This window comes from Copidosoma floridanum, unplaced genomic scaffold (assembly GCF_036245765.1).
Source record: "Copidosoma floridanum isolate Cflo_tuat_1 unplaced genomic scaffold, Cflo_Japanese_pri ptg000026l, whole genome shotgun sequence".
In the NCBI taxonomy this organism is placed as follows: domain Eukaryota; kingdom Metazoa; phylum Arthropoda; class Insecta; order Hymenoptera; family Encyrtidae; genus Copidosoma; species Copidosoma floridanum.
Window position 1 is genome coordinate 2550820 of NW_028321903.1, and position 16147 is coordinate 2566966.

The 16147-nt window shown below is 32.2% G+C and overlaps 1 protein-coding gene across 1 annotated transcript in view; it reads left to right on the forward strand.

The window, feature by feature from the left end:
• The window catches only part of cta (Guanine nucleotide-binding protein subunit alpha cta), a 111617-nt gene extending 99556 nt beyond the window's left edge, over positions 1 to 12061 (forward strand). The window contains exon 5 of the mRNA XM_014355120.2: positions 11679 to 12061. Within this exon, the coding sequence (XP_014210606.1) occupies positions 11679 to 12036 (358 nt within the window). The 3' untranslated portion in view covers positions 12037 to 12061. The remainder of the gene's footprint in view (positions 1 to 11678) is intronic.
• The last annotated feature ends 4086 nt before the right edge of the window (positions 12062 to 16147 follow it).

The window sequence follows — 16147 nt, forward strand, 5'->3', positions numbered from 1 at the left end:
AGGAGTCTAAACTGAGACAGAGCTTTGATATGAGGTTGTTGTTGGAGACGTAGCAGTCGAGCTTGAGTTAAAATTGTACGATGAGCTTTGTCAGATTTAACGTCGCAGAACTCATCGATGGGGATGTTAGGTTACAGTAATCTACAATAAACAACAAAAAATTATTATGCAAGTTTTTTGACAAAAAAGCACTGTTTTTTTTATAATTTAAATATGATGCAATTCATTTCATACCTGCATGATATTTGGAAGAAAAAGTACTATTTTCATTGGTGCTGCTTGATAAAACTTCTGATTGTGTATGTAGTACGGTAACTTTTGTTATTTTTCCATTAATTTCTACAAAAGTATATTCTTACATTAAACCACTTTGACTGACATCATCGAAAAAACAATCCATTACTTCAGCAGACTCAACAATATCTTTTTGAATATTGTTACTCATACTATTGTTCCCAATACTTATCTCCAGGTTTACAGCATTATTATTTGGTTCAATAAGTATAGGCTTAGTGTATACAAAATTAGTATCTGGCCTTGCTGAAATATTTTCTTTCAATTTGTTTACCGTCAAAATTTTAAAAAAGAACATTATATACAATTATTTACATGTATATAAATATTTTATGTACATAAAAAATAATTAACTACAATTCCTTTTCAATTTGTTCCAAAACTGGAACAATCCTTACTGTGATACATCACCTACCCACTCGCTACTTGTTACATTTTGTTTAAAAAGCGCCAAAATATCATCTGATAAGTTTTTTTCCAAAGTTTCAAGTAACTTTTTGTTTTTAGAAAGAGGAGAAATGGGTAATGTAGATGATTGAATAGGCTGGTTGTTTGCGGTATTTTTTTTTGTTTTCCTTTTTTTTCAGGCAGTTGAAATTAATTGCACTAGGATTAAAGGGCTTCAAGCCACAGGCTTCAAAACCATATTGAATTTTCACCGTAAAATCATTAGAATCTAGAGCTAGTTTTAGAACTGGAGCGAACATTTCTTTTTTTTAATTTACAACTCCTTGCTCTATTCTCCACATTTTGCTAGATTTTTTAAATGTATCCTTTAATGGATAGAAAAGGGCAATGTCTAAGGGTTAAATAAAGTGGGTAGCGTTGAGGTACAGTTTAATTAGTTTTATCTGATTTTATTTGCAAAATGTGACTAAAAGCAAAGAAAAATGAGAAGAATTCCCATCTGCGAATAATATTATAGAGAACTGGTGGTTATTGTTTTTTAAAAATTTGAAAAATACTTAAGTGATAAACTTGTAGAAGCTTTAAGTGGTCATCTATCCACGTTCGCTATTACCAAATGACCAGGCCCTTAGGTATTTTTTCCAATATGGCTTTTTAGACACTTTTTTGTTATCAAATAAAATCATTGGTGAGAGTATTTTGCCCAACGCACTGGCAGTAAACTACACTGTAAAGCAAGCTTTTTTGTTGCTACTGACAATTTTATACACCGATCTACTCCCCTTCTCCGCAATGACCTCGTTGTCGGGTAGAGTGAGTAAAAAAGACAACTCATCTAAATTAAACACTCTGTCAGGATCCAAATAAGGCAATTTTTTTTTCAGATAATTTTGAACATCTTGAAACCACATCTTTAAGTTAGTTTCAGTTGCAGAAGCCCTTGTCGACGTTAGGCTTTGAGCTATACACAGACGTAACTAAGGGTGTCATGCCATAAAAGCATTGTATCAGTGCTTTCCTGGACAGTTGTCCTTAAATGGGTTTTTCCTTTTCTCCGAAACCAAAAACTTTTGCACAAGGTCCAGCAGACACGATTTTGTAAGAGGAAATCCCCTTTTAGCACAGTAAATAATCCATTTTACAAAATCGTCTTCTTTTTGTGTACTTAACACAGCCGGTGGGCCTTTCTTTACATTCAAAGAGGTCTCGTAGTTTAATTTTCTGAGTAACATTGTTTTCGGGATATCAAATTCCTTAGACACTTGCTTTAAACTTTTTACATCCCCCAAAGCATTCAGAGCTTGTTCAAGTTTTTCTACTGTATACTTGCGCTCAATTTTAATGATTTTTGTTTTGCATTTATTGGCTTCAGCTTCGACTTCGGCTTTGCTTGGCTCTTCTATCGATTTGACTGTGATGACTTGTCACTTGTTTTCTTCATTTTTGCCATTTTTCAACGCTATTAAAAGTAAATAAGTAAAAAGTCCAAATACCACAAAATAAATGTATGAACAATCACACTTTAAGGTTAGAATACTTACATCCAACTTTTCAAGTTTATGAGAACAGTAAAAAAACATGTATCTCATGTACAGCCAACTTACGTATAAATTTTTAAGCATAGTTAATAATTATGTTCTTGCTAACGGTAATTAAAGAAAAATAAGTAATAAAGAGTTCATAAGCTCTACTACACGGTTCGAGATTAGGTCCACTTCTGCTCCCCAAGCAATCTGAGACACCTAAAGCGGACCGCACGCCATTTTTGCCGTTCCACTTTTGGGTACAAAGTTGAAAGTGGGAGGTAAAGCGGACCACGTAATTAATAAAATAAATAATTGACATTTTACTGAATACCATTACGGAATATATTCTTTAAAGGCTCATTAATCGTACAAAAAAAATTGTAGCTGGCAGTATTCAGTTAACTTAATATAAGGTATCAAAAAAATACGACTTCGACTCCATGTTATAGATTTAAGATTATCCGTTGTTGCTACTTACAGGTGTCTTCTAATTTAATTTTTAATAAAATAATTGTAAGTATTAACGATTAGGGAAATATACCATTATATAGCCAAGACCTCACGAAGTACTATTGAATTTTTATTTTTCATTATAAAGTGACAATGAATAGTCATAATTACAGTTTTTTGTTGTTGGTCCACTACTGGTCCCAAATCTTGCGGGGGTCTACTACTGGGTCTTTTACCTTGTATATTTTCTGAGCTAGTTTAATTTTAGTTTTTGTGGTGAAATACAAGGAAGTGACTTTATCAGTTTAAAAAATTGAAGCTTTACGAATAGAAAATTTTTAAAGTATATTTTTAAGTGAGGAACAAGAAAATAAACTAAGCCGTTATAAAAAGTCCTACTGTTGACGTTATAAAGCTCACAACGTACTACTCCGATTCTCCCTAGTAGTACAGAACTAACAAGTTAAGGAAGTTTACCTTCAAAAAGAAAAATGAATCATTCTATTTTCAATGATGCTCAAAATATTATTTACAAAACTAGAAGTATGATGAATTGCTCTTAACATTCACGTTTACATTCCATAAAGTTCTGTCAAAACTTATTGTGTACGTACGCATAACCTTTAATCTTATATCGTAGAAAATAAATATGTGACAAGTGATCCTTAAAGCGATATTGTATCGGAGCAAAAAATAAAATAGGCATGAAGAACTACCTTCAGTAACCGCGATAAACGCCACGAGATGAATCGATATAACAAGGTTATAGTTTATAATGTATAAATCGTCACCATGCTGTGTTATTTTTTATCGTATCTTGCTACTTGTTTTTTTATAGCACGCAAACATTAAGATACGTACAATACGAAATTAGTAATACATACCTGAATACCTTAAACCAGCCGGCTAATAAAACTTTGAACTATAATTTATGGTGACAGACACTAGTCTAAGAGTAAATATAATTATCAGCAAAAAAATTAAACTAGTACGAAAAAGTGATATTTAAGATGAACCTAAGTCAAGAAGCACTTCTAAATAGTAACATTTGTATATTTTTTGTCTTTGTTTTTCTTTCATTTTGTATTCAGCACTTATTTTATCCTTCCATTTAAAAGTGCTTCTGTTATCTGTTATAAGATATACGTTCCTAGTTTTTTTTATCGCTTTCACCTTTATAGTTTTTCCCCGCAAAACTAACTTTTTTATCTCTACCTGTGCATCTTTGCAGAAAGACGATTCAACTCAGTTTTTATGTAACTTTAATTTATTTGTCATACTTTTCTGCTTGTTTTCCAATTCGATTAACAGATCCAGAACCGAGTGTCTGTTGTCATGTGTAAAAGTATATATGTCACTTTCACACAATCTCCGCTCTCTGCACCGTTTTGTTTGCTTCATCCTGACTCTCCACTATAATTAAGTAGCTTGTATCCTCTTCATTTACTGTTGTGAATGAATGAAACTAAGCTAAGAGAATAATGTTTCAAACAGTGAGTAATAAGTATAAATGTATTTAATTAGTAATACGTACAAGTGCACGTTGTGACGTAATGTACTCTTTTGTTGTGTCTCCGTAATTAATTTTCGTAAACGACAAGAAAGTGTTACTAACCAAAGTGCGGAAAAGCTATTGTTCAAAACAACAACGGTAATCTTTTTCAATACTGTTACGTCTTTTTTTACCTTAAAAAATCTGAATATTAACTACGACATCCATTGCCTTTCATGAGTGCTTGATCGTAATAACTGAAACCAAGTGGAGAAAATAACATTTCAAACAGTGAGTAAGAAGTATAAGTATGTTGTCAAAGACGTGGCTTGGTTCAGTCAAGCCAGCGCCCGTGTGTTGGTACACTAGCGTACAACTGACGACACAATAGTGCATCTAAAAGTGCAATTAATACAGCCGCTTTTGGTGGCGGTCGTGGCTAAGCGCTCAGTGTAAAGGTTCGTGAATCCTTAGTTGATTGGGTTTGAGCCCCAGCTCCACCTTTTCAGTGGAGCTACTCACTATAATATTTCAGACACTTTATTCCATTTATTTCCTGAATCGGAATAGCGTGCTTCCCATCTACACGAGAATTCCTGAAGCTTGTTCCGTAACGAGCGTCAATTGGTGACAGAGAGGCTGGATGTAGCTTGGCTTATCGCCTAAGGCGGTCGAGAAGGTAATTCGTTCAAAAAATTAACTCCGACATGCGCTGGACGCATCCATCTCCAACTCGGAAGAAATCTGTATTACCTCCGGTAGTCGGTAAAAACTATGTCTCCTGGTGAGTCAATATACTAATGAAGCTACCTGTCATAAAAACGATATTGAGATAAGAAGACAGTAGGAAAGAGATGCCACAATGGATACAACATGTCGAGGGACACCTAAACATATGCGAGAAAAGACTAATAAACAGTTGTTGAATTTAGGGAAAAAAATACCCAGTAGGTGACGTTGTAAGAGGTGTTATCGGGGATGATGATGCATTAAGCGGGGAGGTGTCACGGCCGTGGCTTGGTTCAGTTAAGTCAGCGCCTGTGTGTTGGCACACTGGCGTACAACTGACTACACAATGATGCATCTAAAAGTGCAATTAATACAGCAGCTCTCGGTAGCGGTTGTGGTGGAGCGGTCAGCGTAAAGTTTCGTGAATCCTTAGTTGATGGGGTCCGAGCTACTCACTACAATATTTCGGACACTTTAATCCATTTGTTTAACAAATCAGAATTATCTGCTCCCCATCTACATGAGAATCCCCGATGCTTGTTCCGTAACAATATGTATTGAGTGATGTCATCTAGTCACTAAAGATGACCATGAATTGTCTTGACGTATCGATGTTTAATCAAGTTCCAATGAAAATACTTGTTGCCTGATTTGTTTATTTAAAATTTAGAGCTAAATAAAAAATTAAACAGTTGAATAAAAATTGAATAAATTTATTGTGCAGTCACGATTGTAAGCTCGATTTCTTAGAAAACCGATAATATTTATTTTAGAGAGGGAAATAACTTCGCGTCCGTCGGTGGAAATATTTATACTCGGTTTTTTTGCATGAACTTATGCAAAATGATCCCCTAAAATAGAATTTGCATGTTGCCAGGCTTAAAAGTTGGTCCAAAATTGTTTGAACAATTTTTTTAAACAAATTTTGCAAATCGTCTATTTTTACTCAAAAAAAATTTTTTCACCATCTGTGGACCACAAACAAAAAAAGTCTCTTGCAACTTTTCTCTGAAGTTAATACTCTCCGGGATATTAATTATTAAAGTTCAAAAAAAATGCGAAAATGGCTATTTTCAGCCATGGAAAATGGTACACGATATAAAAAAAAATGTCTTAAACAATTTTGGACTAACTTTCAAGCCTGGCAACATGCGAATTCGATTTCAGGGGATCATTTTGCACAAGTTAATGCCAAAAACCGAGTATAAATATTTTCACCGATGGATGCTAAGTTATTTCTCCCTTTATTGGGATAACTGGCTTAAAGTAATGTTATCCTAATTTTTGCATTGAATACCACTGTGCATCGTCATAGCTTTGACTTCAACAAGTATGAGTGGGTATTTTGCCGTGCTCTTTGACATGGTTAAAGTATACATGAAAGCTGACGTCTTCTCTCATTCAGCTGCTCATGTACTTGACTGGTGCCTCAATTCTTGGTGCATGAATTAAAATATAAAAAATAGGAGAAAAAAAATTAAATCAAACGTAGCTTTATGAAAAAAGTGTTTATTACTTCCTATTTGATCACTGTATCATAATAAATTATTCATTTATTTTTCTTTCTTACAAGGTTGTAACTTACCTATGGTTAAACTTTCTTTGTGCTGCTGTTCTGGAAGTCATGCAAAACTTAAAATTTAATGTTAAACAACATATATAAGAACTTAATGTAACTATTTCAAATTAAAACTACTCAAAATATTTGTTGAAATAATTATTTCAGCCAAGAAATCCAGGAAAAAACGTTGCCGAGGGTGGTTAATGTGAAATCTAACGCATTTCTTTACCTCCGAACGTGGTGCGTATTCTATTTTTCATCAATTCTGCACCGAAAGAAGGGATTTTCCTACTTGTGGGAAGGGAAAAGTTCCTACTTTCGGTGTAGTATGATGAAAAATAATTACTTTAGTACGGATATTTTACTTTACAGAATTGTAAAAAAAATTAAATGAATAAACAAAATTTATTCATATCTCACATTTTCGTGAAGTTGCTATACACCACGAGCTCAACCCTTTTTTTCAATCTCTAAAAAATCTTTGATAAGTGCTTAATAGTATTATACTACGATACGAGTGTCAAACAAAAAATGTGCTGCACTAAAAAAAAAAAAAAAAAAAAAAAAAAACTTGACCGTTCTCATATTTTGATTTTAAAACTTTGCAAGGCTAAAGATTTATCAAGAATACTCTTCATTGCCACTGTATAGGAACTTCAAAAATTCTTTGAAAAAATTAATTCAACACATCAAATTTATCGAACCCTTTAATTTTTTTAAAAGGTCTTTTTATAGCAATATTATTAATTCCTAGGAAAATACCATTTCTTTTTAATAATTTGAAATAAGTTCATTCAATAAAATACTGTTTATATTAAGAAGTTCTGAATGTAAATAAAATCTGTACAAGGTAGCTGCAGTGTACTAAAACAATCAATAGTTCAATTACCACTGAATTTTAAAAAAAGCTGTTTATATAGAGTTATTCACAGCACTTGAATAAATGCTTAATTAGTCTAAATAAATTAGTACAAATAGTTTATCATTGCCCAACGAAATACATTTTGACAAACAGTACATTTTAAGGATTTTTAATGTAAAGTGCTTATTTTTATTTTTGTCAATATTATTTATTACGTATAAACATCCTTAAAGCGATGTTCAAATGACTTGTATTTTTAGTAAACAGTTCCGTGATTTATTGCTTTTGAAAAAAATGATTATGAATGTTTTATTGTAACCCCCAAAAGTAGCGTACACCAGAATCATTAAGTACCATATTGTTGATAGAATAACAGGTTACTTCCCGAGAAAGTTTAAATAGGTAGCCATGTTCTTGATATGATGTAACTCTCTCTGTGTGTGTGTGTGTGTGTGTGTATGTGTGTGCATACATAGAAATGGAGCCAAAAACTTTGGTACGCTTTCTCAGGCTCAGTGTCGTAACTGTATGAACTGTGCTCCGAAAATAGTTAAGTTTTCTCTCTTATCGATAAGATTATATTAAAAAACTAGCTGTGATGTATAATTTAATACTTAAAAAGCTTTTAATACCTAAATCACTTACTTTTATAATTGCAACTTTTACTTTTGACTCACTGACTAAAAAAATGAAAAACAAGGTTATTGTGTTTCTATCGTCAGTCATCTCATTATTCATTTTTCTTCTTGAGCTCTGAATTATGTCGCCAAATGTAGGCTGGATTGATTTTATTGGAAGTAGTAAAATTAAGTACTACTTTTTTTTCTTGCACAGCTATTCATTATTAAATTAAGGCAACTAGCTTGATAATTAAAATTATCTAATTGGTAACATAAAAAGCTGTAACTTTTTTAGGTTTACCTATTATTTATGAAGCATAGTTAATATTTATGAAAGAATCAAACATTAAACACAGTTAATTTGAGTTTACCACTTATGAAGGCTAAGATATGGAATACAAGTAATTTCTAATTTCATTAAACAATAATTTAATTTATTGCACAGTGGTATGGGCTCAGTGGTAAGCGTGCTTGTTACTGATACAACTTTGTTCTAGGGATTGTGGGTTCGATTCTCGGTGAATGCAGATTTTTTCAAAAACTGTTTTCATCGGGAAAAGTTCCTATGTAACCCCGGCTTTTTCGGGGCGGGTTTTTTCGTGGAATTTTTCTTCAGTCTAATTCCAGGGTTTTTTCCTTGCCCCACAGGTTTTCAGGTCTGGGTGAATGCAAAACAGTGTTAGGGCTATGGGTAGGGGTTAGCAGATCGGATGCGCCAGGCAGGGATCGCTGACCTTACCGGCGAGAAGTGTTCCCTGAAACATGGGGGGCTTCTCCGGGGATGCTGTTTAGCCTGGATCCGATGCTTCAGCAGAGAGCGCTGACTTAACTGGTGAGGAGTGGATGTCCTGAAATTATGAAGTCCTTTCCGGGGAAAGACTACACAGTGGCGAGTGTGACCCGATGCACCATTAGTGCAGAAAATGTAGTTTAACTGGCATGGTGTTTCACCGGAGATACTCGCACTGTGCCCATGGATTAAGTATAACATTAGTAAAAGAATTGGAAAATAGGTGTGACAATACACCTCCATACATAGGTGGTGAGTAGGTGTCGTGGTAACCGGATAGAAAAAAAAAAAAAAAAAAAAAAAAAAAGTAAAAATAAAAAAAATAAAAATTCAATTTATTGCTAATAGTAAATTAAATTGTTATAACCTTAACTTTAATTCCACCTCAAAGCTTTCGAGTATATAAAGATGCATGGAGTACAGAATTAAAGCTGTATTAAAAATCTTTAATTTTCATAGATATTTGAGTTTGTCGCTAAGTAGGCGTCTCTACTTTAACACCGTATAATTTTTCTTTTTTTTTTTTTTTTTCAATAATGAATACCTACTAACGTAGTGCATTTATTTTTAGGTTTTATTGTAAACGAGTACATACAGCCTTGTTTCAGTAAGGAAAATTGTTACATTATGGGTTACACATTACATTATTGCTTACATTTTTCATTATTCGCAACACATTTTTACATTATTAGTTACATATTTCTACATTATTTAATACAGTATTTCAATTCGTTGGTGTGGTAATGATGTCACATAGACTACCTCGAGAGCAAAGGATCTAAGTGGTAGGCAATTTTTCTGCCAAAGGTCGTCCATTCAAGTCTCAAGGAACATTGCATGGTGAAAAAGCACATGTGGAAATTCGCAGAGGAATTAGCTCGAAAAAATCTCACTTGGCCGGGAATCAAACCGTGGTCTTCCGCGTTCTGACACGCAACTTAGCCGACTGAGCCACCGTGCGCCCCTGCTACGTATAATTGTCTAGTTACCTTTAAAATTATAATATCCCGTAGCTCTAAAGAGCCTTAAGATGCTTATATGGCCTCAAATAGATAAGCTCTCAAACTCTTAATCCACCTTGATAAAGAATAGTAATCTTGTGTTTCGCTCTACAAAAAATAGTTTTAGAATATCTAAAAATATTTTCAATCATTACTGTATCATAGAAGTGCTTTGCATTTTCACTACAGCTAAAAGTGTCATTACGCATCAATTTCTTATTTTTGGTGTACAACGAATTTGGACGAATTTGGAGCCCAATATTAGAGTGGTTCGAATGGTACACGATGAATTCTAACATTGATGTGTACATGGGCATATACATATAAATTGACTATTCTCGAAGTTTCAATTAATCTCAGCTCAAATTTGCTTTATTGTCTTGTTTTCATACCATGATCTAACAGTTTGAAATCTAGAAAAATTTATTGGAGTAATAAATTTTACTAGCCCCAAAACTGTACAACTCAAAAAAAATTCTAACTAGTTTTTAGCATGTAATATTACTATCAAATATTTTACCTGTGTACAACAAAAAAAAAATTTCTTATGCTTTTGTAGTCAAATGGTAATATTTCATAGGTTAAAAAAAAAAGTTTTTGGGTTTATCGTAAAAAGTTTTAGACTTACATATTCGGTTCCAATAAGAAATTGTAAATCTCAAAAAAAAAGTTTTTTTATCATTTTTGTTATTTTTTTCGGAATCATTCCCTTTAAAATTTAAAAAAGTAGTAGAAAAGTTTAAAAAATGAGTGTTTTGACTGTATGTTTTATAGTTTTTATTGAAAGTGTTGTGAGGTCAGAAAAATTTGTAGATTTTATTTAAATGTGTGGTTGACTGAAGTTGTACATTGTGTTCTGCGTTTTTGTAATATACATTTATACTTAAAATGTGATTATTATTGTCTGAAAAATACTATTAAACAAAAATAGTTAAGAAGCTAATGTAGAAAAAAAAAGAATATAGTGATACTTTATACTTAGGTAAAAAATGTAGCAGTTATGCCATCGATGTAAAAATTGAGCTGCATGTTACGTATAAATTTTTTGTTTAAATTTTTGGGCAACAACTTAAACATGAAATTCAAAAATCTTAGAAAATGCATTCTCTGTATAAAAATTTATCTTTTTTTTATTTTATTGTTAAATGTACATGTAAGCTGTTAATCACAAAAAAAATTAGATTTTATAAATATGTTTATAAAAATATCGCAGAATTAAACTAATATAAAATATTCAATTTCTATTCTAGGACTCTTTTCGGCTTTCGGTATATCATAGCTCTTTTTTCTTTCGTGCGGGTCTCTTGCAAAGTTCCCCTGAGACAGCTCGGTTATCCATCTTACTGGGTACTATAACAGCGCGCATCGATTGTCTCAAGCATACCCCCAGCTATTAACAAGTTCAATGGAAGAATCTTTTCCAAATAATTATCCAACTCGCTGCATGGACCTTTTTATAACCGACAGTGATTTTACCCGATGATCTGACCAGGTGTTAGCTTTCCTTCGAAAAAGAAGCCCCTGGAGATCTAGACGTCTCCAGAAAAATTACTCATTCCATCAAAAAAGACCGAAAAAAAAATTTCGATAATTTTCGACGAGATTTGAACCTACGATCCTTCAAGTACCTCTGGCTAGGAGGCTAACACGCTTACCACTAAGCTATCGAAGCTCTAAATATCTTACACTGTGTATTTCTAATGTTATCACTTGTAATGCTAGGATAACGAATGTAACTGTCGGACCTGTTAAGCATAAGCGTATTTTCTTACCCAAGTTAAGTGACCTTTTGTTTTTTGTTTAAATTCATTGACTTCTGTCCTAATGATAAATTATGCTTCTAATCAGCCACTAAAAAAAATAATATAATGATTGATTCGTTTTTTGATCATAAATTAGGTATATTTTATTGGTACCAACTAAAAGTTTTTTTCTTAATTTTCAGGAGAACAAACAGATTAGAAGAGTCCAGAAATATATTTGATACAATTATCAACAATATGATATTCTATGGAGTGTCAGTGATATTATTTCTAAATAAAACCGATCTGCTAGAGAAGAAAGTCCGATCTGAAGACACGAATATCTGCTGGTACTTTCCACAGTTTACGGGTGATTCACATTCCATGAAAGATGTTCAAAATTTTATATTGGATCTCCTTGTATCCGTAAAAAGGGATCCAAAAAAATCATTATTTCACCACTTTACTACTGCCGTTGACACAGAAAATATTAAAATTGTGTTTAATGCTGTCAAAGACACAATATTACATCGTAATTTAGAGTCGCTGATGCTACAGTAATAATAATGGAGATGTGATATTAAAGACTTAACTGATTTGACAGTGCGAACAAGGTATGCAGTGTTATTACAATATTTTTTTTTTTTTTTTTTTTAAAGTTTAAATTGGTTAATGAAGCCTTTTAAAGCAATACGAGTTAGTTGAAAACTAATTTTAAAAGACTTTATATTTTTATATAATTAGGTATGTGAAGAGAGCTTTATTTAAGAATTATAACCGCAGTTTTTATTCATATAATTGCGTATAAAGTTGCAAGTCGGGAATGTTCTGATAATTTTTCACTTTTTTAATATTAATTTTTTACCACTTTTTCGATCAATATGTTTAAAAAAGTAATTACATTAACTGGATGAGATTTTGTGTGGATAGTAAAATCTGCAACTTACATGACGTCAATAAATAATAAATAGTAAAGTTGTGTATTTATGCATAGAACACAAACACTTACGTGTGTATTCACAGTACCATTCATACATACATAAATATGTACTTGCAAGCATTTGTATTTGCATGATAAATTCGTTCATCACACTGCTGAAATCTGGGGTTTAATTATTATTACCTGATGTGGATAATTAATCAGTTTCTCTTTGTAACCTCATGTAAAATCTCACGCACATCACGGAAGGCAGTAAAAAAGCCTAAATGCCATATTTGTCGACAAATGTTTGATCAAGTATACTCTTTACTTTACCTCCCAAGGTGTGTAATATACTTTATCTGCTGACCATATACATTACAAAATTTGAGTAGTTACAACCATGAAAAGCAGCACAACGAGGTTAGAGCAACATCGCATAACAACATTTTTTCAACGCATGGAACTCTTGCTCCAAGTGCTCTCAAAGTATACAGCTCTAATTAAAATGTGTAATTCTATTAACTGTTGTGGACATAGCCAGGGTTCAATCGAAGTAAATGATGTTCGGTAATTTATGGAAAAGTCATAGAAACGTGCGACCAACCTTACATTCTTCCTATTTGTTTCAACGCCAGATACATCTCAAAAATTTAGTATTCTGTAATTTATCAATCGTATGGGTTATCTCGAAAACGTTCATGACATTGCTTAAGCAAACAATCTTCATCAAAAAGTTTAAATAATATCCTCAAGCTGGCTAGGTACTCTAAAAGGTACAAGCAGTGGCCTATTTCGGCTTCCAATGAAACTGGATTAATGTAGGTAAAGTGATAGTAAAAATGTGGTAGGAATAATACGAATACCCTAATAATTTTTCTAATTTTCATTTAAGTCACGTATTTTCTGAAAATTGTTAACCATTTAAACCTACCAAAAACCTGTTTTTTAGGATAAAACATTATTGGAAATGTTATCTACGATAGTTAGAGTAAATAAAATATTTATGCTATGACAACATAGTTATAGATTACGTTGTAAATTTTTATAAGCCATAATTGTCCCTGTTTGATTGTGTGTTAGTACAGCTCTCCAGCGATCGCTCAGGGATACTTATAGGTGTGTATTAAAGTGTACCCAACCGCGAATCGTGGTATATTATCTATTCAACTTCAGCTCAATATAAAAAAAAGTTGTGATTTCTATATCTTAGTATTTTTAATAGCTAATACTGTGAAATAATCTTTAATAAAGAATTTCAATATATTTTCTTCTTCTGCCATGATTTTAAACGTTTTTTACCTACGTTAATTCAGTCCCATAGATGGTTAGAAGAAGCACGCCTCGTCTCCTTACAAAGACGAATAGTTTACCATTTATCTTTCACAGATAGAGGTTTCTACTGGTTTGAACAGTGTTACTTAAATATCTTTGTACTTGCCAGAGTAAAAATTGCAATGAAATGGACTATATAGAATTTGAAATATCTCTACCAATTATTGGATATGTTGTCGGCTGTGATTATTGAAAAAGAGTCGCGGTAGAAGCACTAGTTGCATACGGGAAATTTTTTTTTTTTTTTTGTTCAAGATTAGGAATACTCTGACTTTTCAATGTATTATTGTTATAGTCCCAGCTCCGATTGGCATGAGCAAACAAATCATGTACGTACATAAATGCTCAAATACATGTATGCCCATTACCTAGGTATTGATTAAACAGCAAATACAAACGTAATTGTGAAAGATAAATTTTTTACTAATTGTACAGATATTTTATAATTTTTAATAATTTGTATGTTGTACTTGCAAAAAAAGTATTTTTCTTTCCATGGACATGAAGTGCAGCTACCGCTTTGCGCCTTCGGGCCACACTTTGCGCCCTTGTAATCAACTTGGATGGCTTAAAGTGATTGACTGGGCGCAAAGTGTTCCTATGGGTGCAACATTGCACTTTGTACCTACCGTAAGAAAAACAATATACGCAACTCGAGCACAAATATACAACAACCGCACCCTTCAGACGCTCATGTTTGTACTTTGGCATCAAGTAACGTAATATATGATTCTTACCATAAGCCAGATCTCTTTGCACCCTCGGGTCTTACTTTGCGGAAAAGTACTTTTCCACCCTAGGAAGTAAAGTGATTAGTAGGCGCAAAGTGTGCCCATGGTACAAAGTATGACTTTGTGCCGACGGAACAAAAAACGTCTTTTGGACCTTGGGCACCACCATACAAAAACCCCGCTCTTTTGACGAGATTTTCTTACTTTGCACCCATGGTACGAAAACTGCTTATTTTATTTGATGGACAAAAGAGTGGGCTAACTGAGTATGCAAAGAAAGTATTAATATAAATTTCTGTTGTAAAGTTAGGTAATGGAAACAACCAAATATTAGATCCATGCCATAAAAACCAAACGAAAATAACCATTTTGTGTTCAGATCATTATAAAAGATTGTTCAATTCTTAACAAAAATGCAATCAATAAAGAAGCGAATTCTACTTGATACACTAAGTTATTTTCAATACACATAAACTTATTCTTCCTTTTTGCTAAACACTTAAATGTATAACCCACGAAATAGTAAGTTTTTCTTAATCTGTACTTTTATAAGGTATAATTATGATAAGAAATATATCGCGGTATTTTACCGTCTTGAATGAAAAAAAATTTCCATATCTAATTCTTATTTTTTATGATGGCTAAACTTTAATGTTAAAATTGTAATAAGTAGTAGCACTGATGCTTTCAAAAATAATATTTTGATGTGCCATAAATCTTTATTCAATTGTTATACTACTATTGTTGACTATTCGCTGCAGACCTAAGAAATACAATTGATTGATTCTTTGATTAAATGACGTATCCAGTATTATTTTTATGTGTCTTATTAGGTACTAAATCATGGATTTATATATAAATTTTTTAAGTACAAAGGAGATGAAGTGCAACTTAATTTTTGATAGTCACTTTCAATACTGCACTTTAAGTTTGAAACTTTAGTAAAAAAATGTAGCGAGATGTGCTTATTTAAAAGACGTTAGCGACTAGAATTTAGTATTTTTATAAAAGTCAATGTCATTTTTTTATACCTACAAATATTTCTTGATGGGGTCTTACAACTAACAAGTAAGTCTTAGCAGATATGTAAAAGTACTTTCATTTATTAGACTTTCATGAAATGAGTACCAAAATCAATTAGTTTTTGGTAATACATGTTAAGAAATCTTTCTTATTATAATTAATAGAGAAGTTAAAAAAAGTCATTTCAATTTATATTAGTACTATTTTGAAACAAAGATGCTCGCATCTATTTGAAGTATACAAAAAATTCATAAAATTTTATTTAATTTTGATGTCGTAATACGTATTTAAGAAACATTACTTACTAAATAACTTTTTCCAAGAAAACGAAGGCTCCTTATATGACAACTTCTTAAATAGTTTCAAGGTCAAAACACTTTATAAAAAAGTATATGTTATAGAAATATAGTTCGCTTCACTAAGATTTCTTAGTGGATTCGAACAACTTCTATGCTTGTCAATCATAAATTATAATCATGTTGTTTTATACTTGTCTTCTTTCTGATTAAATAGTAAAAAAAATTTTTAAATTTTGAGTTATTCTCCTGACTCTAATGTATCGCTCTCAGGGAGTTACCGTAATGTAGTAAACCTAAAAAATAAATTTTTTATCTATTTACTTTTAACTTGATTATTTTCGAACGAAATGTGAAAAAAATTCTTA